Source organism: Mustelus asterias, chromosome 22 (genome assembly GCF_964213995.1).
Source record: "Mustelus asterias chromosome 22, sMusAst1.hap1.1, whole genome shotgun sequence".
In the NCBI taxonomy this organism is placed as follows: domain Eukaryota; kingdom Metazoa; phylum Chordata; class Chondrichthyes; order Carcharhiniformes; family Triakidae; genus Mustelus; species Mustelus asterias.
Window position 1 is genome coordinate 25010062 of NC_135822.1, and position 20987 is coordinate 25031048.

The 20987-nt window shown below is 45.1% G+C and overlaps 1 protein-coding gene across 1 annotated transcript in view; it reads left to right on the plus strand.

Annotated features, from left to right (window-relative positions):
• The first annotated feature begins 1625 nt into the window (after window positions 1–1625).
• The window catches only part of slc25a34 (solute carrier family 25 member 34), a 33567-nt gene continuing 14205 nt past the window's right edge, over window positions 1626–20987 (plus strand). The window contains exons 1-2 of the mRNA XM_078239010.1: window positions 1626–2188; window positions 19170–19235. Of these exons, the coding sequence (XP_078095136.1) occupies window positions 1784–2188; window positions 19170–19235 (471 nt within the window). The 5' untranslated portion in view covers window positions 1626–1783. The remainder of the gene's footprint in view (window positions 2189–19169; window positions 19236–20987) is intronic.

A 20987-nucleotide genomic window follows, 5' to 3' on the forward strand; every position in this document is an offset into this window, starting at 1 on the left:
TCCTGACTCTGCTCACTATGTGGAATCTGCACGTTCTGCCTGTGTCTGCATGGGTTTCCTCCAGGTGCTCCGGTTCCCTCTCTCAGTCTGTAAGACGTGGTGCTGGTTAGGTGCATTGGCCATACTAAATTCTCCCTCAGTGTACCTAAACAGGCGACTAGGGGATTTTCACAGTAACTTCATTGCAGTGTTAATGTAAGCCTACTTGTGACTAATAAAGTTTTAAAAACTTAAACTTAAAAACTTAAACAATTACAAGCTGATGGGTGTGAGAAATGGAAAAAAAAGTCCTGTTGCAGTAGAGGGTACTCTGGTTGGAGCAGATATATATTGGTACGGTGTTGAGGAAGCTTTAATGTGTGCTTGACTGGTGTGCAACTCCCTTTTTTGAAAAAAAACAAATTGAAGTCCTCCAGTTGGCTGATTCACCAACCACTAGAAGGAGCCCCTCTATTTGCCCCCAACATATCAAGAGTTTTTATAACCTCTGATAGATCTTTGGGGGGGGGGGGGGGGGGGGGAGAACGTCCCATCTTTTCAAATGCTTCACCATAAATATTGTGTTCTAGTGAATCTTGCCTTTTGCTGGGGGTGTTACCTGTTATTGGCAGGAAGCCTGAAATTGTAAATGTTCCATTCCCAGCACACTAACATTCAACAGGTGTTTGAACAGATCAATGAATTTCTCCCTCGCGGATGTGCTGCCTTGAGAAGATGGGATAACTAAAGAATCAGTGTCTCAAGTGTGAGTTTAAAGAATCCTATAACAGTAAAGGGAAGAAGACTGAAGATTCACTGGAATAATACCAGAAAGAACATTTGAAAATATAGGGCATGATTTTCAAGGATCTGTTTGAAAATTCTGATGTGTTGAAGGATAGTAGTGAAAAAGTGAATAGGGAAGGCAGCGCGGTGGTTGGCACTATTGCCTCAGCACCAGGGACCTGGGTTCGATTCCCAACTTGGGTCACTGTCTGTGTGGAGTTTGCACCTTCTCCCCATCTCTATGTGGGTTTCCTCCGGGTGCTGCGGTTTCCTCCCACACTCCAAAGATGTGCTGGTTGGGTGCATTGGCCATGCTAAATTCTCCCTCAGTGTTCCCGAACCGGTGCCGGGGTGTAGCGACTAGGGGATTTTCTCAGTAACTTCATTGCAGAGTTAATGTAAGCCTACTTGTGAACACAAACTTTAAATAGGTGAAGGAAAGGATTGAGAGAGTGGATAAGGAATGAGAGTGGGTGAAATTGGGAGTGGATAGGGAATGAGAGAGTGAATAGAGATTGAGAGTGGGTAGAATTGCCAATGGCTAGGATAGGGAATGAGAGAGTGGGTAGGGATTGAGGGTGAGTAGAGTTGGCAGTGGATAGTGGTTGAGAGAGTGAGTAGGGAATGAGAGTGGGTGAAATTGGGAGTGGATAGGGAATGAGAGAGTGAATAGATATTGAGAGAGTGGATAGAATTGGCAGTGGATAGGATAGGGAATGAGAGAGTGGGTAGGGATTGAGAGAAGGGGATAGGAATGAGAGAGTGAATAGATATTGAGTGGATAGGATAGAGAGTGGCTGGATTTGGGAGTGGATAGAGAGAGTGGTTACGAAGCCGCTCTGCTTTTCCATTGGTGACAGTGTTGGGGGTGTGAGTGCTCTGGGCGTTGCTGGCTGGTGATTGATGTGTCCCCGGCTCCCGGTGCTGGGAGCGGTGTGCCGGGCTCCAGCCCTCCCGATACTGGGCGCACTATCCCGGGCTGAAGCCTCCGTGGCCTCCCGGGCTTCAGCAGCGGGCGATGCAGCAGCAGCAGCGGTGCGGCCGGGCGCTGGACTTCGCTCTGGGCGGCGCGGCGGCGGCCGGAGCCTGTGTGCTGACCAACCCGCTGGAGGTGGTGAAGACTCGGATGCAGCTGCAGGGCGAGCTCCGAGCCCGGGGCTCCTACCCGCGGCTCTACCGCAACGCCTTCCACGCCCTGGCGCTGATCGGCCGGGAGGACGGGCTGCTCGGACTGCAGAAGGGGCTGGGGGCGGCCATCCTGTACCAGGCGCTGATGAACGGCGTTCGGCTCGGTGCCTACTCGCGGCTGGAGGCGCTGGGTTTCACCCGGGAGCAGGGCGGCAGGGTCAGCCCCAGCTGCAGCATCGCGGCCGGGGCAGCGGCGGGGGCTCTGGGCGCTGTGGTGGGCAGCCCTGCCTATCTGGTGAGTTAGTGTCACATCCAGTGGTTTGTGTTGTGACACCTGCTCCTGTTTCCCTTCCCCTGTGTGTGTGTCTGAGACAAGGCCACTGACCTGAAACCCTAAACTCCACTGGTGGAGACCTTCCAGCACTTTCTGTTTTTGTTTCAAACCTCCAACCTCTGCTGTCTCTTTCTGTAAACTGGGCAATCTGCCCAGCTATTCCTGGACAGAGTGGCAGAGATGCCAACACTGCTTGTTAATGCAATAACACCACCCTCAGTCTAGTTGAGCCAGTAGGTCAAATCCCCCCTTTTTTTTGTTATTGTCCTGAGCTCCCAGGATTGTTAAAAGCAAAATCCTGTGGGTGCTGGAATCTAGTCCAGAAGTAGGATTGTCTTCCATGTATGGAGACCCTGAATTGGATTCAATAGGATTTTGAATTTTGGTTTTTGGAGCAGGCAAGGAATGGATTTGGGATTGCAGAAACAAGAAATGCTGGAAAATCTCAACAGGTCTGACAGCATCTGTGGAAAGAGAGGAGAGCCAACTTTTCGAGTCTGGATGACCTTTTGTCAGAGCGAAGTTGGATTTAGGTTTACCTGGTCCAATCTGAGCACTGCTTTGTAACATTAAGAATGGGGTTTTAAAAAAGGTCATAGTTTGAGGATAAGGGGTAAACGTTTTAGAACTGAGGTGAGGAGAAATGTCTTCACCCAGAGGGTGGTGAATGTGTGGGATTCACTCCCACAGAAAATAGTTGAGGCCAAAACGTTGTGTAATTTCAAGAACAAATTAGAGATAGCGCTTGGGACTAAAGGGATCAAAGGGAGGGTGGATCAGGATATTGAATTTGATGAATCAGCCATGATCAAAATGAATGGCAGAGCAGGTTCGCAGGACCGAATGGCCTACTCCTGCTTCTATTTTCTATGCTACTATGAAACAAGAACAGAAAATGCTGGAAAATCTCAGCAGGTCTGACGGCATCTGTAGAGAGAGAACGTTTTAAGTCAGGATTGGGGCATCTTGACTCCAAATGTTGGCTCTAATCTCTCTCCACAGGTTTATTCTCCCCACATAGGGCGAGATGTTAAAAAAAAGGTCTTGTTTTAAAACCAGCTTTGGCCAGAGTGGGATTGGATGGCGATTGTTGGGGTTAAATCGGATTGATATTCGCTTAGCATCTGGGGATGTCGCCTGGTAAAGAAACTGAACAGAAATGAATCAAAACTGCATTGTTGGTGTCAACGGAATCCATATCAAAGCCTGCGGTGATCTTCGCACTGCAGCCCTGTTCCGCTGTTTAAACAACTATTATCAGTTACTTGAACTTTGCTTTATTAATATACTTCATTGCAATTGACCCGCTGAGTGATAATTTTGTGCAATTTGCCGCTATGAACTGTGATTAGTTGATATTATCTGAGTTGGGACACTTTAGAAACACGCCCTCCCATATCATTTAACCTGGACTTCCACCGGTAAAGGAACCTTTGAAACGGCAGCGTGTCTTGCTGTTTAATCTGTAATTATTTTATTAATGTAATGGGGAGATCGTGGGGCGGGGGAGAGGGGGGTCAAAGATGGCGAGACAATTTCACGCCACCGTCTTATGATCTCGGAAAAGGAAAATACCAAAATGTTTGTGAACCTCATAGCTCCAAACTGACCTCCCAAAGTTCCACCCCAAATCCTCCAACACACCGATGTCAAACCCCACATCTTCCTTTCCAATTTACCAACACTCTGCCATCTCTCCCTCATTCCCCAATCCCTTACTCTTCCATTCTGAGCCACCGGCTGCCTGGAGCATCTCTGTAAGAAGTTTTACAACACCAGGTTAAAGTCCAACATCTCTGCCAGCACCATTCCCGCTTTGAAAAGCCTGCAATCTAGCACCACGCTTCACTCAGTGAGGTCCCAATTCCCATTCTAATCTGCTGTTTTGCTAAATAAATACCTTGGGGCATTTTGCTTTGTCGTTCTGTGCCAGTTGGACCAGTGGAAAATATTTGACTCCTGTGGTCACATGCCAAACACCGATGAACAATTCAGTTCATTTGAAGGGCGCTGGTTCGATCATGGACCCGGAGAGGACAGAGAAGATACTGCCCTGTGTAGTTAGTGGGAATAGTCAGCTTTGCCCTATTTTGGGTAAACTTAATCAGCTTTATGATGCACTAAGTTTTTGAAGTGACTATTCCCCTGAAATTGTTCTAATATAGTAAAGTTTATTTATTAGTCACAAGTAGGCTCACATTACACTGCAATGGAGTTACAGTGAAAATCCCCTAGTTGCCACACTCCGGCGCCTGTTCGGGCACACTGAGGGAGAATTTAGCACCTAACCAGCACGTCTTTCGGACTGTGGGAGGAAACCGGAGCACCCGCAGGAAAGCCACGCAGACACGGGGACAACGTGCAACCTCCGCACAGACACTGACACAAGCCAGGAATCGAACCTGGGTCCCTGGCTTTGTGCGGCAGCAGTGCTAACCACTGTGACACCGTGCTGCCCTCACATTGTTCCCCTGCATTGAGGATCCCAGGAGAAGGTTCAGTTGCCTTAATTCATCATCATATACAGTGCTCTTGTACCGCAGGGCTGGCTGAGTTTATTTGCCTTGCCACCATCTTCCCTGTTTCAGCAACTCCTAAAAACATCTCTCCCCTCATTTTCTGTTTCCTGTTTTGCCCTCTTTATATTCTTGCTGATCTTGGTCAGTCTCTCTCTTGGTCCTGCATTTGTGTTTGAGAGCTGCAGGAATAGATGCTGTTGAGTGGGAGAGATGACATTAAGCAAGAGATTTTGGTTTCAAGGCTGGGCTTTACGTCTGACGATTGGCAGAAGATGGGAAGCCCGAGGAAGGTTTTTGTTTATTCAGACTAGGCAGAGGAGGACTGTTATACTTAAGAAATAAGAGGATATTGTATCATTAATTACCTCCTTCATTTGTATCAGTGTAGCCCTTTGTTCAATTAAATAAAGATTGACATCCCCAGTAGCGGTGGCTGGTGCAATGTTTGATTTGATTTGATTTATTATTGTCACATGTATTGGGACACAGTGAAAAGTATTGTTTCTTCCACACTTTACAGACAAAGCATACCATTCATAGAGTACATGGGGAGAAGGAAAGGAGAGGCTGGAGTGTTACAGTCATAGCGAGGGTGTAGAGAGAGATCAGCTTAATATAAGGTAGGTCCATTCAAAAGTCTGATGGCTGCAGAGAAGAAGCTGTTCTTGAGTCGGTTGGAATGTGACCTCAAACTTTTCTATCTTTTTCCCGACAGAAGAAGGTGGAAGAGAGTATGTCCGGGGTGCGTGGGGTCCTTGATTATGCTGGCTGTTTGGCCGAGGTAGTCAATAGATGGGAGGCTGGTTTGCATGATGACTGGGCTTCGTTCACGACCCTTTCTAGTTTCTTGCAGTCTTGGGCAGAGCAGGAGCCATACCAAGCTGTGATACGTCCGGAAAGGATGCTTTCTATGGTGCATCTGTAAAAATTGGTGAGAGTCATAGCGGACATGGTTATTGTAGCTGTCAGTGTGAAGCAGTAATTAGTGCAAGGGGCCCAGTAGCAGCAACATTTGTAAGCTGTAGTCAGTATAAGAAGCATCGTTAGTAGCTGTGTGTGTGTGTGGGGGGGGGGGGAGGGGGAAGCTATGGTAGCAGAGACCAGTGTAAGACCCAAGTAGCATGGTGAGTATAAGGAGTCCCAACAGCAGCTGGCATGAAGAACCACAGTCGCAGGGGGTCAGTTTTCCTTTTGGTATGGAGCGGGGGAGCTGTTGTGGTCACTGTGTGTGGGGTCATGAAGAATCTTCATGAAAATATTTACAAAACGCTACAATGGCCTCACATGGCGGAACACTCAAGTTGCCTCCGTTTAACTAACTGAGTGATAAATACTGCGGATGCTGGAAATCTGAATTAAAACAGAAAATGCTGCAAAAACTCAGCGGGTCTGGCAGCGTCTGTGGAGAGAGAAACAGAGTTAACGTTTCGAGTCAGGATGACTCTTCTTCAGAAATCTGAAGAAATCACAAGGACTCGAATCTCCGTGGATGCTGCTGAATCTTTCCAAGATTGTTTTTATCCTGTCCGTGTTTTCGAGTAAGTTGAACTGGTGTTAATACTGGTGTCATAGAGTCATAGAGGTTTACAGCATGGAAACAGGCCCTTCGGCCCAACTTGTCCATGCCGCCCTTTTTTTTAAAACCCCTAAGCTAATCCCAATTGCCCACATTTGGCCCATATCCCTTTATACACATCGTACCCGTGTAACTATCTAAATGCTTTTTAAATGACAACATTGTACCTGCCTCTACTACTACCTCTGGCAGCTTGTTCCAGACACTCACCACCCTCTGTGTGAAGAAATTGCCCCTCTGGACACTTTTGTATCTCTCCCCTTTCACCTCAAATCTATGCCCTCTAGTTTTAGACTCCCAACCTTTGGGAAAAGAAGACTCCCCTACATTTGGGAAAAGAATAGGTGGAATTGAAAAACAAATTTAACTGGTGTCACGGAATTCACAACAAAAATCCTAGGTAAAAGCTTTTTGAAGATTTTTCCCCTTGTGGTATTTAGGTCGGCAATGAGAATGGAACTGGTTTTATCTCTGCTATTTACAATATGTGGTGCACAGTGGCACAGTGGTTAGCACTGCTGCCTCACAGCGCGAGGGACCCGGGTTCGATTCCCGGCTTGGGTCAGTGCCTGTGCAGAGTCTGCACGTTCTCCCCATGTCCTCCGGGTGCTCCGGTTTCCTCCCACAGTCCAAATGACGTGCTGGTTAGGTGCATTGGCCATGCTAAATTCTCTCTGTGTGCCCGAACAGGTGCCGGAGTGTGGCATCTAAGGGATTTCACAGGGACTTTATTGCAATGTTACTGTAAGCCTACTTGTGACACTAATAAATAAAGTTTAAATATGCACCAATAACTCTGTATTTAACAGACTAAGTATTTAACGGACATTGTGCTATGTTACATCTTCTAAAGCATTTTGTATCTAATGAAACATTCCATGTGCAATTACAGTTACTATATAGGTAACATAACAGCCATTTTGTGCAAAGTAAGAGTCTGCAAAAAATTAGTTTATCTGCTTTTGGATGTTGTTAGACAAGAGAGGAATGATAGCGAGGATATTGGCACGCCAGCCTGTTGCTCAGAGTTACTGTGCAAATTAGGCAGGTACATGTGACTCCTATCACGGGGTGATTCACAGTATCAGTCTCTGGGCTTTGGGATTCTTCCAACCCAGTTCCTGGTATAATAGTTATCAGATAGGCACACAATGGAAACTACACAAGTCCTTAAAACAGGTGGAGAGAGTTGGTACGGTGAGACAACGTATGTGTGTTACTTGGATCTATAAAAGAATGAAATTTAAATGCAGAGAAATTGTGCTGGAGGTTTATTAATCACTGGTTAGGCCTGAACTTTTTTTTAATTCATTCGTGGGACATGGGCATCGCTGGCTGGCCAGTATTTATTGCCCATCCCTAGTTGCCTGAGGGTAATTGAGAGTCAACCACATTGCTGTGGCTCTGGAGTCACATGTAGGCCAGACCAGGTAAGGGACGGCAGATTTCCTTCCCTAAAGGATATTAGTGAAGCCAGATGGGTTTTTCCGACAATCAACAATGGTTTCATGGTCATCAGTAGATTCTTAATTCCAGATATTTCTTATTGAATTCAAATTCCACCACCTGCCATGGCAGGATTCGAACCCAGGTCCCCAGAACATTAGCTGAATTAATAATCTAGTGATAATACCACTAGGCCATCGCCTCCCCATCATACTCTCAGTGGAGGATGGTGGACAAACCTGGGTGCCACACTTAATGAAAGAGGTAAAGGCCTTAGAAAGGGCACAGAGAAGATTTACCAGAAGTGAGAAAATTAAGTTCTGAAGAGAGGTTGGGAACGTTACGATGGTTCTTCCTGAAACAGAAGGCACCGAGTAGTGATTTTCAGGGTAGTGAAAGGTTTGGCGAGAGTCGACCGAGAAAAATGATCCCCTCTGGCAACTGGGTCAATGACTAAAGGTCACAGATATGAAATCATTAGTAAATAAGCTAGAGGAGAGAGATGAAGAGAAGGTTTTTCAGTCGGAAAGTTGTTGGGTTCTGGTTCACTCCATCTGAAAACACGGTGGAAGCTGATTCCAAACATCATTTTGTAAAGGAGTAAGACAACAACCAGAAGCTGAGGAACTTGCAAGGTTGTGTACAAAAAGCAAGGATGTGGGACTAAGCATGACTCTTACAAAGAGCCAACTCAGGCATCTGTGTCACCATTTTCTGCCATTCCTTGAATCTTGCCAGTGGCCAGGACTGAAAGGCTGACTGGTTTTATCTGGGTTTAGCCCAGCTTGCATTTAGACATTTGGACATCCCTAAATGCTGACTTTAGTCAATCTACCCCTGAGCATGCTGGGCATAGATAAATGGGAAGCCTTCCAATAGGAGAATTGGGTGAAATTTGCATCAGTCAGTTATAAGCTTGGGTTTCTCAGTTTTGCAACTCATAAATGGGGATGGGCTGATTGATCTGTCATGAACCCAGCTGACTGAAACAAAAAACTGAACACTTAATTCTGTATCAATTTATATAAATGTGGCTACCAAATTCATCCGATGGTTCCCCCCCACCCCCCCAACCCCGCCCACCCCGAGTAAATGTTTGCTTTAAAACCTTTGAGAAGAAGCCCATCTGTAAAATAATCAGAATATTTGTTTAACCTCCACAAAATGTTGTTTGGTTCTGCGTTGGAACATGGATGGAGACAGGGTGATCCATGGCAGGAGTGCTTGGTCAGGTAACAAAGAAGAATTTTGTGGTGTGGTAAAAGTAATACAAGCTGTTAATCATTATCCTGCTCGTAACACATTGCGACTGTGGAATCAAATAGATTTTCGAGACCTTCAACCAGCAGAAGGATAAAAATTCCATAGATTCACGTTTAAATACTCAGACCTCTCTTACTGGTCACTTCGTACTAAGGGAGACAGCCAAGCACTGCACCTATGTGGTACTCAATCACACAGACTAGCGAACAGCCTGTACTGAGATACACCATCTCTGTCCTTGGAAGTGACAAGGGCCTTTACAATTGTGTTCACTGCCCTGATCAGGGTTCCTGCTCCTGATCATTGAGCACGTTCTCCTGCTAGAAAGCTCATGTGTGTCGATATGTAGTCAGGGCAGGCTTCAAGCTGAGCTGTGGTGCCATCGGCTGGCTGACTGGTAAGATGGCGATCACTGTTTGAGTTTATACATGAACAATGGCTGGATTGAGATGCTGGCGAGTGGCCGGCGCTCTTGGACATGGATCCCACAAGGAAACTGTGCTTCCACGAGAAGAGAAAAGTAGGTAAAATATGACAGACCTTTAGTGAAACACAATAATGTGTTTGCACAAACTTTCTTTTGGGATAAAGTGTTGCTGTGTGCAAATTGATGCAACCTCTAAGTCCATGAAGTAGGTGTCCCTACACCACATGGATTGCAGCGGTTTAAGAAGACAGCTCACCACTACCTTCTCAGGGACAATTAGGTATGGGCAATAAATGCTGATCTAGCAAGCGACACCCCATCCCATTAATTATTTTTTAAAAATGTAATTGTTGTAGCTTTCAGGGTTAATACAGGGAAGGTTAAAAGTGCATCTCCTGGAGCAAATGAAAGGTATTTGTGTATGCAACAGATTCTCTGTAAACTTAAAGTGATTGCTTTTCCTTCTTGGAGTTAGTTATGCCATATGCACATCATACATGTGACTTTTTAATAGATAGGTATATGTTGACCTGTCATTACTTTGTTCATGTTGGGTTGAATGATAGGTGCACTTTTAGTAGAATAGCAGATATATTGCTGCAGACCATTGAATACTCAAAGTCTCATTCTTTCATGGTGTGGTATTGCCTCTTTAAGACTACAATGCTGAATTAGCTCAGCCTTGGGACATTCAGAGTTAAATTTTGTTTGGGTGAGAAATCTTTGCCAAGTGCAATGTGTTTGACAATTTTGGGCTGTAACTCAGAAGCACTCATTTACATTAATGATTTGAATGAGAATATAGGAGGCATGGTTAGTAAATTTGCAGATGATACCAAGATTGGTGGCATAGTGGACAGTGAAGAAAGTTATCTCCGATTGCAACGAGATCTTGATCAATTGGGCCAGTGGGCTGACGAATGGCAGATGGAGTTTAATTTAGACAAATGCGAGGTGATGCATTTTGGTAGATTGAACCAGGGCAGGACTTACTCAGTTAATGGTAGGGTGTTGGGGAGAGTTACAGAACAAAGAGATCTAGGGGTGCATGTTCATACCTTCTTGAAAGTGGAGTCACAGGTGGACAGAGTGGTGAAGAAGGCATTTGGCATGCTTGGTTTCATTGGTCAGAACATTGAATACAGGAGTTGGGACGTCTTGTTGAAGTTGTACAAGACATTGGCGAGGCCACACTTGGAATACTGTGTGCAGTTCTGGTCACCCTATTATAGAAAGGATATTATTAAACTAGAAAGAGTACAGAAAGGATTTACTAGGATGCTACCGGGACTTAATGGTTTGGGTTATAAGGAGAAGCTGGATAGACTGGGACTTTTTTCTCTGGCGCGTAGGAGTCTGAGGGGTGACCTTATAGAGGTCTATAAAATAATGAGGGGCACAGATCAGCTGATAGTCAATATATTTTCCCAACGATAGGGGAGTATAAAACTAGAGGGCATAGGTTTAAGGTGAGAGGGGAGAGATACAAAAGTGTCCAGAGGGGCAGTTTTTTCACACAGAGGGTGGTGAGTGTCTGGAACAAGCTGCCAGAGGTAATAGTAGAGGCGGGTACAATTTTGTCTTTTAAAAAGCATTTAGATAGTTACATGGGTAAGATGGGTATAGAGGGATATGGGCCAAATGCAAGCAATTGGGATTAGCTTAGGGGTTTAAAAAAAAGGGCGGCATGGACAAGTTGGGCCGAAGGGCCTGTTTCCATGCTGTAAACCTCTATGACTCTGTGACACTCAGCATTTTAAGATTGTTTGGATTCTGTAACAAGGTGTGAGATCAAGAATAAGATGCTTGTGTTCACTCCATACCAGTTTTATTGTGTCGGTAACAAGGCACCCACGATGTTACCAATAGATAGTTGTGGGATGTGCAATTGCAAAAGGACACTGGGTTGTGGATGTGGCCTGTTGGTGGGGGAAGGGATGCGCATCTCAAATCTGAGTATTTGAAATTAAGTTTCTGGGAATTTTGCCCAGAGTCAATGAAGCAAATGCTTTTTGATTGATTCTTGGAAAGTAAATAATTTATATTTTCTTTACTCATTGCAGCTAAATGATTAATTAGATTTTACAGCTTCGTAATTAAATCTTGTTGAACGATCTTTTCAAATTCTCAGTGCGAACAACAAAGGCAGATGCTGTTTTCATCTTCCCGTCTATCTCGTTCTGCTCAATTGGGAAAGCAACCTCTTAAATGCTATTACCGCCTGAGAAAAGACACGCTCTGAGTTGTTTCTGCAATAACGGGAGAGCGTCCAAACTATAAATACTCTGACAAGAACCAGTACAAAACACTTGCTTCACTGACTCGGCAAATTTCATTTCAAATCCTTATTCGATTCGCGCGGCCAGTATCTCCCCGACATCCTCTCCACATTCACGGGGCAGCATCCCCTTGCAATCGCATGGCCTTTGACTCACTCTGAATAACGTCATGGGAGCCATGCTGCTAATATGTTACAAAATGGGCATGCCAGCAGACACAACCACCTGACGCTTGACGTCGCTTGTTATTACAGAATCAAGACAATCTTAATTGCTGAATAATGTCCTTCTGTAGCTCCACCATCTCTTCCATTAACAGTGATAGTTCTGAGAGAAAATCAGTTCAGCCCTAGGCTTTTGAGAAAGCCTGAGGCCTCCGAATTAAATGTTAATGCAAAGATACAAGAAACTGTATTCTGTTTTATTGTGGGATATATCAGTTTTCCATTTTCTTTAAATTCCACTGGAAGCTTGTGCACTGGAAAAACACAGCTTATGATGTGTTAGAAACCTGTTTTTCCAAAGAAGTAAGAAGAAATTTGCATCTGAACAGCACCTATTCCAACCTTGGGGTGTTTCAATCCATTCCAAAATCAACAAAGTACTTGATGAAGTACAATCACCAATGTAATGTAGGAAATCTTGTAGCCAAACTGTGCACAGCAACATCACAAGCAACAATGTGATAACGACCAAGTGATCTGTTTGCCATGTTGGTTGAGGGATAAATATTGGACAAGACATAGTGGAGAACTCCGCTCCTCTTGTTCCAACTAGTGCCATTGAATCTTTCACATCCACCTGAAAAGACAGGGACAGGGCCTTAGTTTAGTTGATCGCCCCCCTTCCAGCCTGCCCCAATCGCTGTCCTCCCTCCATCCCAGACCGATCCAGTCTGCAGAGTGGCAGCGGGACCCCCCTGCCCCCACCAATCGCCCCTAGGCCCTGCCCACAATAGGCGCCACCCCCTTGGCACTGCCCAATGTTTGATGGGCAGTGCCAAGGTGCCCACTGGGCATGGGCACTTTGCCCCTTGGGCAATGTCAGGGGGCACAGGCTGGCACTGCCGCTGCCCGACCCCTGGGGGGCCCGATTGCCCCCCCCTTCATTCCGGCGGGGTCTCCTGCTAGTTCCCTGAATGTGGGGAGCTAGTCTGAACGCCGCCGCAATGAAGTACTCCTGGTGGGGTGGAGATTCAATCGGGACCTGAAAGGTCCCAATAATGAGCTAATAAATATATTTCAAATACATGCAAAAAAGATGTAAATGACTTACCTGCCTTCCCACCGGTTTCCAGCGTGGTCTGACCGGCGACTGTTCGCCGGCTGTGGGAGATGCATGTGTTCCCGGCACATGCACAAATCCCTGTTCAAGGCCAGAGACGCGCATCTCCCACTGCGACCTGACAGAAAAGTTGCAGGTCGCAATAGGAGAATCGCAGCCAATATTTCAATGATTTGAAACAACAGCTTCTAAGATGGCTGGATGTTTGAATGACTGTATCTCACAAATTCCAAAGTCATTACAATGGAGTCACCCCTTCTGGAAAAGGCCGAAACAGTCACTTTGCAAGAGTATGAAGTGACCATCTCCCAACTGTTTACAAAGCATCCAGATAATCATCTGGATACTCCATTGGGTGGGTCCAAGCACCAGATGTAATTACCTCAGACAATGTACTCTGGTTGAGAGAGGAATTCATCCAGCCATAATCTAGTCCTGTAAACCATGGACATGGAATCCACTGACAGTGACCATATTTTGGTAACTGGTCAGTTGACGAGCAAGGATCATGTGACAAGCCAACTAGCCCTCTTTAGTGTTGAAGAAATTGCCTTTGTCCAGGTCTTGAAACTGAAGTAGTAGAGACGCTGGTGGGGTCTTGCAGTCATCCAAGACATCAATCTCCAAGCTCTGCATTCTGTAAGTGTGTGTGTGTCTGTGTGTATGTCTATGTGTGTGTGTGTGTGTATGTGTCAGTGTGTGTGTGTGTTCGTGTGTGTTAGTGCAGGTGGGCATGAAATTCAGAATGTTTTTATTACTTTTATTTAGACCAGGTTATGTAGAATCAATATTGCACTTTTTTCTTTTTTTATAAAAACCTACAAGGAACCCTGTCTCTGTATCTTTTATATTCACAGCTCCTAAACAATAAAACAATTACTGAATTGGAAAGCATTTCCTTTTTTTAAAAGCCTGTTGGGATCAAATCAGGAGAGGGACAGGAGGAGAGCTGTTCTCGACCTCCTCACTTGGTCATAAGAGTGAGGGGTTAAATGTCTATGCCCCAAAGAGAGGCATCCCCACCTTCTCAAGGGCAATTATGGATGGGCAACAAATGCTGGCCTGGTCAGCATCGGCCATATCCCAATACAATATGTTTTTAATTGCAGGAATTCATCGAGGCTCTCCTGCAGCATCTCCCAAAGCCACCACCGCTACCATCTAGAAGGACACGAGCAGCAGGTACCTGGGAGCACCACCACAGGGAAGTTCCCCTCCAAGCCACTCACCATCCTGACTTGGAAAATAATGCCATTCCTTCACTGTCGCTGGATCCTGGAACTCCCTCCCTAACAGCAGTGTTGGTGTGCCTACACTTCAGGGGCTGCAGCGGTTCAAGGAGGTAGCTCACCACCACCTTACTAAGGACAATTAGGGATGGGCAAAAAAGACTGAATTTGGGTGTGTGGAGGTGGTGGGGGATTGCTTTGTTGAAGGAACTCCTGTGTTTCTACTCAGTTTTCTCCAATGTCACAGGTTTCATCCCGTGTGTATCTTTGAACAACTCCATTAATATCCATGGAATTCAGTGCCTCAGTCTAACCTCGGGCTATATGCACAGTTGAGCTTTTGGCTGTTGTTTCAATGTCGTCCAAAGGGTTGTGATGTTGTCAAACCTGGTGTGGGAGCTACACTGACGACTGCCAATCTTCTGAGATTTGTTGACATTGAGATCATAGTGGTTTTGCTCATTAGTCTAAGGGAGCCTGCTTCAGTTCAAAGTAACTTATACTTGTAAACCTCTCCCTTTACATCCTGTCCACTGGTCACAGGTGCTAACTAGACAGGAAGGGTTCAGTGACCTGGTTTCCATTCTCTTTAAGACATGCCAGTTGTTCCTGTGGCTCCTTTAAACAAGTTCTTACCATCCTATTTAAAGGACAATTCAGATGAGGCTGAGATTGAAATAGTATTAGGTCACATGGACAGCAGGACCTGTTCCAGTGGATTTACACATAAGCAAAGCAAAGGAAAACAACAGCTGTTTCTCTTCATGACCTGTGACTGACTCTCTCGGTGATGCTTTGGGAAGTATATGTGGCTATGTGTAGCTTGTGGAAACTTTTCAGTCTCACATTTACCTTTCTCAACACGATTCGTTGAGTATGCGTCTGACCTATAAAGCCTTTTTAACATTCATTTATAGGATGTGGGCATCACTGGCAAGGCCAGCATTTTTTGCCCATCCCTAATTGTCCTTAGTAAGGTGGTGGTGAGCTACCTCCTTGAACCGCTGCAGCCCCTGAAGTGTAGGTACACCAACACTGCTGTTAGGGAGGGAGTTCCAGGATCCAGCGACAGTGAAGGAATGACATTTTCCAAGTCAGGATGGTGAGTGGCTTGGAGGGAACTTCCCTGTGGTGGTGCTCCCAGGTACCTGCTGCTCGTGTCCTTCTAGATGGTAGCAGTGATGGCTTTGGAAGATGCTACAGGAGAGCCTCGATGAATTCCTGCAGTATATCTTGTAGATGGTACTTCCTAAGTGTAGCACTTGTCTGTGTTATATTTCTTCTGTTGTTCCACCTATTTACATACTTTGACCCATTTGTTCTCTGATTTCAGAACCAGCTCTAGCTGATTCCATCCTCCCACCTAGTTTTAGAATCGTCTACAGATTTGACTGCTTTACATTGAGTTAATGAATCCTGAATGGTAATTTGAAAAAATTAGAAGCAGTTGGATTACAGACACTGAGTACTGAAGAAACACACTCTGTAATTTCCACCCCCTCAACATAACTCCTCTAACAGGTCCAGATTGTTTCCTGTTCTCTGGTCTGTTTCTTTTCCATTCCAGTCAACCCTGAACCTCCATTGCTTTGAGTTTAATTAACTTCCGAGAAATAACTTCAGTGCAGAGGGATCTGGGTGTTCTCATGCATGAATCGCAGAAAAAACTAGAATGCAGGTACAGTAGGTAATAAGGAAGGCAAATGGAATTTTGGCATTTATAGCTAAAGGTATAGAGTATAAAAGTAGGGAAGTGTTGCTGCAACTGTACACGGCATTAGTGAGACCGCACCTGGAGTATTGTGTACAGTTTTGGTCCCCTTACTTGAGGACGTATGAAGTTGCATTGTAGTTGCAGAGGGAGGTTCACTAGATTGACTCCAAAAATTAGGGGTTTGCCTTATGAAGACAGATTGAGCAGTTTAGGCCTATACTCTCTAGAGTTTAGAAGAATGAGAGGCGATCTAATTGAGGTATATAAGATGCTAAAGGAGATTGACAGGATGTTGAACAAAAGCAGAAAATGCTGGAAAATCTCAGCAGGTCTGGCAGCATCTGTGGGGAGAGAATAGAGCCAACGTTTCGAGACTGGATGACCCTTCATCAGGTTGTTTCCTCTTGTGGGGCAATCTAGAATGAGAGGTCATAGTTTTAGGATAAGGGGTAGCAGATTTAAAACAGAGATGAGGAGAAATTACTTCTCTCAAAGGGTGGTGAACCTGGAATTCACTACCCCAGAGAGCGGTAGATTCCAGAACACTGAGGCCGCGATCTCACCTTTTCGTCCTGCCGGTCGATGGGTGGGGCGAGTCGGTAAGATCATGAGAAAGCTGAGAAATCAGGTTCACGCCTGATTTCTCACCTCTTGTAATCTTACCGGCACCGGATATCCGGCAAGACCAGCTTCACGCCCGAAAACAGCGATCAGGGTGGGAGGAGCTGCCGCTCTGCAACAGGCAATCAGCCGGTCCATGTGCGGGGCTGCAGGGTTTCAGCCGCAGAGCCCATAGTAGCTGTGAGGGGGGGGGGAAATCGGCCACGGAGGCCAGCAGTAGCTGGGGGAGGCAGTCACTCTCATGGAACACAGAGATTTGCACATGCACAGTGGCGCCCTCTGCTGCTATCTGCTGGCTTTCCGGTGAGCTAGGCCCCGCCCCCTCCTCCTGCTGGCAAGAAACAGGTTTGGCCTCATTTTGTTAACAGACTCAGGTAAGATTCGATTTTTATCTTGCCTAAAAAAAACAGAGTGATTCTCTTTTTCACGCTCGTTTGGCACTTTGAATTATCTTGGTAAATTTAAGAAGTAGATAGGCAGATTTTTAATTAGTAATGGGTTGTTGGGTTACAGAGAATGGGCAGGAAAGTGGAGTTGAGGCTGAGACAAGATCAGCCATGATCGTATTGAATGGTGGAGCAGGATCAAGGGGCTGAATTGCCTACTCCTGCTGCTATGTAATAGCTTCTTGTGTGGAGCTTTATCATAAAACTTTTCAGAAGTTGAGGTCTGTCATGCCAAAGGGCTTACACAGTCCGCTTGGGTTGTCACTTCCTCAAGGTGAATGAGAATGTTGGCCAGAATGAATCCGGTATAAATGATCTTCAAGTTTACTTCTGACAGATAATTCCATTACCTTACATTGAATAATGGGTTTGTAGGTGGCTGTGTCCATTTTGTTACTACTTTTGAATGTAGTCGCCTGAATAGCCTGTTCCCAATCTACTAGCACCTCCCCATGTCCACTGACAGTCTATTAATGATCGTCAGTGCATCATAAATCTCCACTCTTATTCTCTCAGAACCTTGGGATAAATGCCATCCGTCCCAAGGAATTTATTAATTTTTGAGCCAATTCAGCCTGTCCAGGATTTCCAGCTAATGTATTTGAGAATATTTGGGGTATCTTTGATTGGAGAGGGCATGCATATTGTTTATCCTCTCTTTCCCTGGAAACACTTGGAGGAAGTAATAATTCAAATATTTACTAAATACTGCTTATTGTCCATTTCAATCTCATTTGCAACTTTTATGACCTTCAACTTCTGCCTGACTGTCCTCAGGGTGCTGTGGTAATGAAATAATACTTCACTGTTATTCTTCACCTTGGCTGCTAAGCTTTTTCCTGGTGTCTCGTTGCCTGTCTGACCCTATCTTCCATGGGTTTCTGCATTTCCTTATTTAATGCCAGCGAGCACTTCTTGCAGGACATCTACAGAGCCGTTTTTCTATTTATCTGACTAATTTGTTTGCTAATCCAATTGAGTCCTGTTGACTTTGCCTGAATTTAATGAGCTGGATTTTCCCGCCGGCGGGTTTGAAGACAGAGGGACGGGGAAAATCCAGTGGCTGGTCTTCCCGCACCCACTTTGTCTGAAATTCTACTGGGAGGGTAGGAAGGGAGGTGCAGATAGCCAGGCTGTTCTTGGGCCTATTGAAACCCTGAAGTGGCCAATTAGTAGCCACTTAAGGGTTCATTGTGCTGGGTTCCTCCTGTGGTCTAGTGGTATAGGCTGCTGAACTGGTAAACCACAAACCTAGAGCAATGCTCTGGGGGTCCAGGTTTGAATCTCACCATGGTAGATAGTTAAATTTGAATTCTGAAATAAATCTCTTGTGGCCAAGTGGTATCAGCCACTGAACTGGTAAACCACAAACCTAGGGTAATGCTCTGGCGTCACTGGCTTGAATCCCACCATGGAAGATGGTTTCAGTAACGAAGGGGGTTCTTGTGAATAGAGGGAGAGCGTGCAGCCTGGACCATCTTTGAGTTCATTCTCAACACTGAAATCTCAGCGGGATACTCACTTAGCTGAATTTTACTGTGTTCCGCCCGCCAAGAGAATTGTAGCGAAGGGGACACAGACCACGCAAAGGTCCGTTGACCTCGGGTGGGATTTTCCAGCCTTGGGGTGAATGTGGCTGGAAAATCCCGCCTGAGGGATTGTGTTTATTAGCCTGTGTTTATTCGTGTTTATTGTGTTTATTAGCCTGTGTTTATTAGTGTTTATTGTGTTTATTAGCCTGTGTTTATTAGTGTTTATTAGTCTGGTTCTATGGTGCCAAATATTCTAATCAGTACTGAAATAAATTTTCTGATTGTTAGTTGCAAAATCATTAATAGAATGTCATAAAGCATTCTAAATGAATAGTGCCAATACAGCAAGAGGGTAGTTAGTCATTCACCAATCAGCTTGCAACTCTTGGTTTTGATAAATCCCATTTTTAATTCATTTACTGAATGTGGGTGTCGCTGGCTAGGCCAGCATTTATTATCCATCCCAGGTGTACCGGAATATCTACATTTCAGTGATTATTTCTTCGAGGGTTTGTTTCCGGATTTTCTAAATTCACAGCTAGTTTCTAAATCCTTTTCCGCAGTCTCTAACCCACCTGTGACTGTTTGTGTTCTGCTTACTCACAGGTAAAGACTCACCTGCAGGCCCAGTCAGCAGCTGTCATTGCTGTGGGACACCAGCATAACCACCAGGTAACAAGCTACTTGGGAAGAAAGGCTTATATTTATATGGCAATGCCAATCAAACCTGTTTACATACTGTGAATGTGTAGCAGTCACCATCGTGTAAACAAACATTGCAGCAACTGCGACACACTATGAAACCTCAAAAGCAGCAATGAGATGAATGACCAGTCGTTCTTTTTATGGTCTTGTTGGGGAGGGTGGGTAGAAGGTCAGAACAGTGGGTGAACTAAATACTATACTTCATATTGTCCTCTAAACATCTGGGACAGGCTCTCTCGATCCTCATTACACTTTATGTAATGCACAGTACCAAATGTCAGCCTAGATCACAATTTTCGTTTCTGAGAATGGGGCTTAAACCCCTGGAATGCATTTTGATTCAAATGCTTTGACCCAGAGTTGCGACTGACTGGGCGAAAGTGAAAACAACAGTTAGATTTGATTTGATATGATTTGATTTATTATTGTCACATGTATTAACAAACAGTAAAAAGTATGGTTTCTTGCATGCTATACAGACAGAGCATACCGTTCATAGAGAAGGAAAGGAGAGAGTGCAGAATGTAGTGTTACAGTCATAGCTAGGGTGTAGAGAAAGATCAACTTAGCGCGAGGTAGGTCCATTCAAAAGTCTGATGGCAGCAGGGAAGAAGCTGTTTTTGAGTTGGTTGGTACGTGACCTCAGACCTTTGTCTCTTTTTCTCGACGATGCCTGTGTTAAAAATCAGAGCAGGAAGAGAGAGGGTTGGATCTACACAGAGGAAGAGTGATGGATCGAGATGGATCCCGTGGGTCGGATGTTTGATCTTTTTCAGATTTTATCAGTAGCCTGTAGATCACTGATGCGCGATATAACACACGAGAGGCTGGATGTACTCGGGAAATAAAGGCTTTTATTGCCAACAATAACAGAGCTACCATATACAGTATACGATCCCAGACTAAAGGGTCACCAGGCAGAGCAGTGACCTTTATACCTCTCCCAGGAGGCGGAGCCGACTGGGGTGTACCATAAGGACTATATTAACAGGTAGAACAGCCCAACCCTAACCCCAACAGTAACATATCTACAGACTCATAGTACTGGCCAGACCATGGCTCAGCACTACCTGGTGGGAACCAACAATGGTTCACCACAATCACTTTTATTCCATCTGATCCAATAACCAAGTCATCTCAGAACATGGCCAATCGCTGGTCCAGTAAAAGGACTTCTCTCTCTTCATTTTTTTTCCTCTTTATTCTTTCCTGGATCACAAGGCCAGCATTTGTTGCCTAGCCCTAATTACACTTGAACTGAGTGGCTTCTTAGGCCATTTCAGAGGGCAGTTAAGAGTTCCTTCCTTAAAGGGCATTACTGAACCAGATGAGCTTTTTTTTACAACAGTCAAGGTCACCATTAAATTTATTAATGGAATTCAAATTGATGGGATTTGAACCCATTTACCCTGGATCTCTGGATTACTAGTCCAATGACAATTCCACTATACCACCGTCTCCTTTGTATGTTACCCCATTCAATATAATAGGGTAGAGGGTTATCGGCACTGGTTCTCCAATTCCACAGGTCAATCTGGGAATTTAATTGTTCCTTCCTCCCCTTTCCTTGATCTTTATCCATACAAACCCTACAGTGCAGAAGGAGGCCATTTGGCCCATCGAGTCTGCACCGACCACAATCCCACCCAGACCATATGCCCATAGTCCTTATTTACCCTACGAACCCCCGACACTAAGGGGCAATTTAACTTGGCCAAT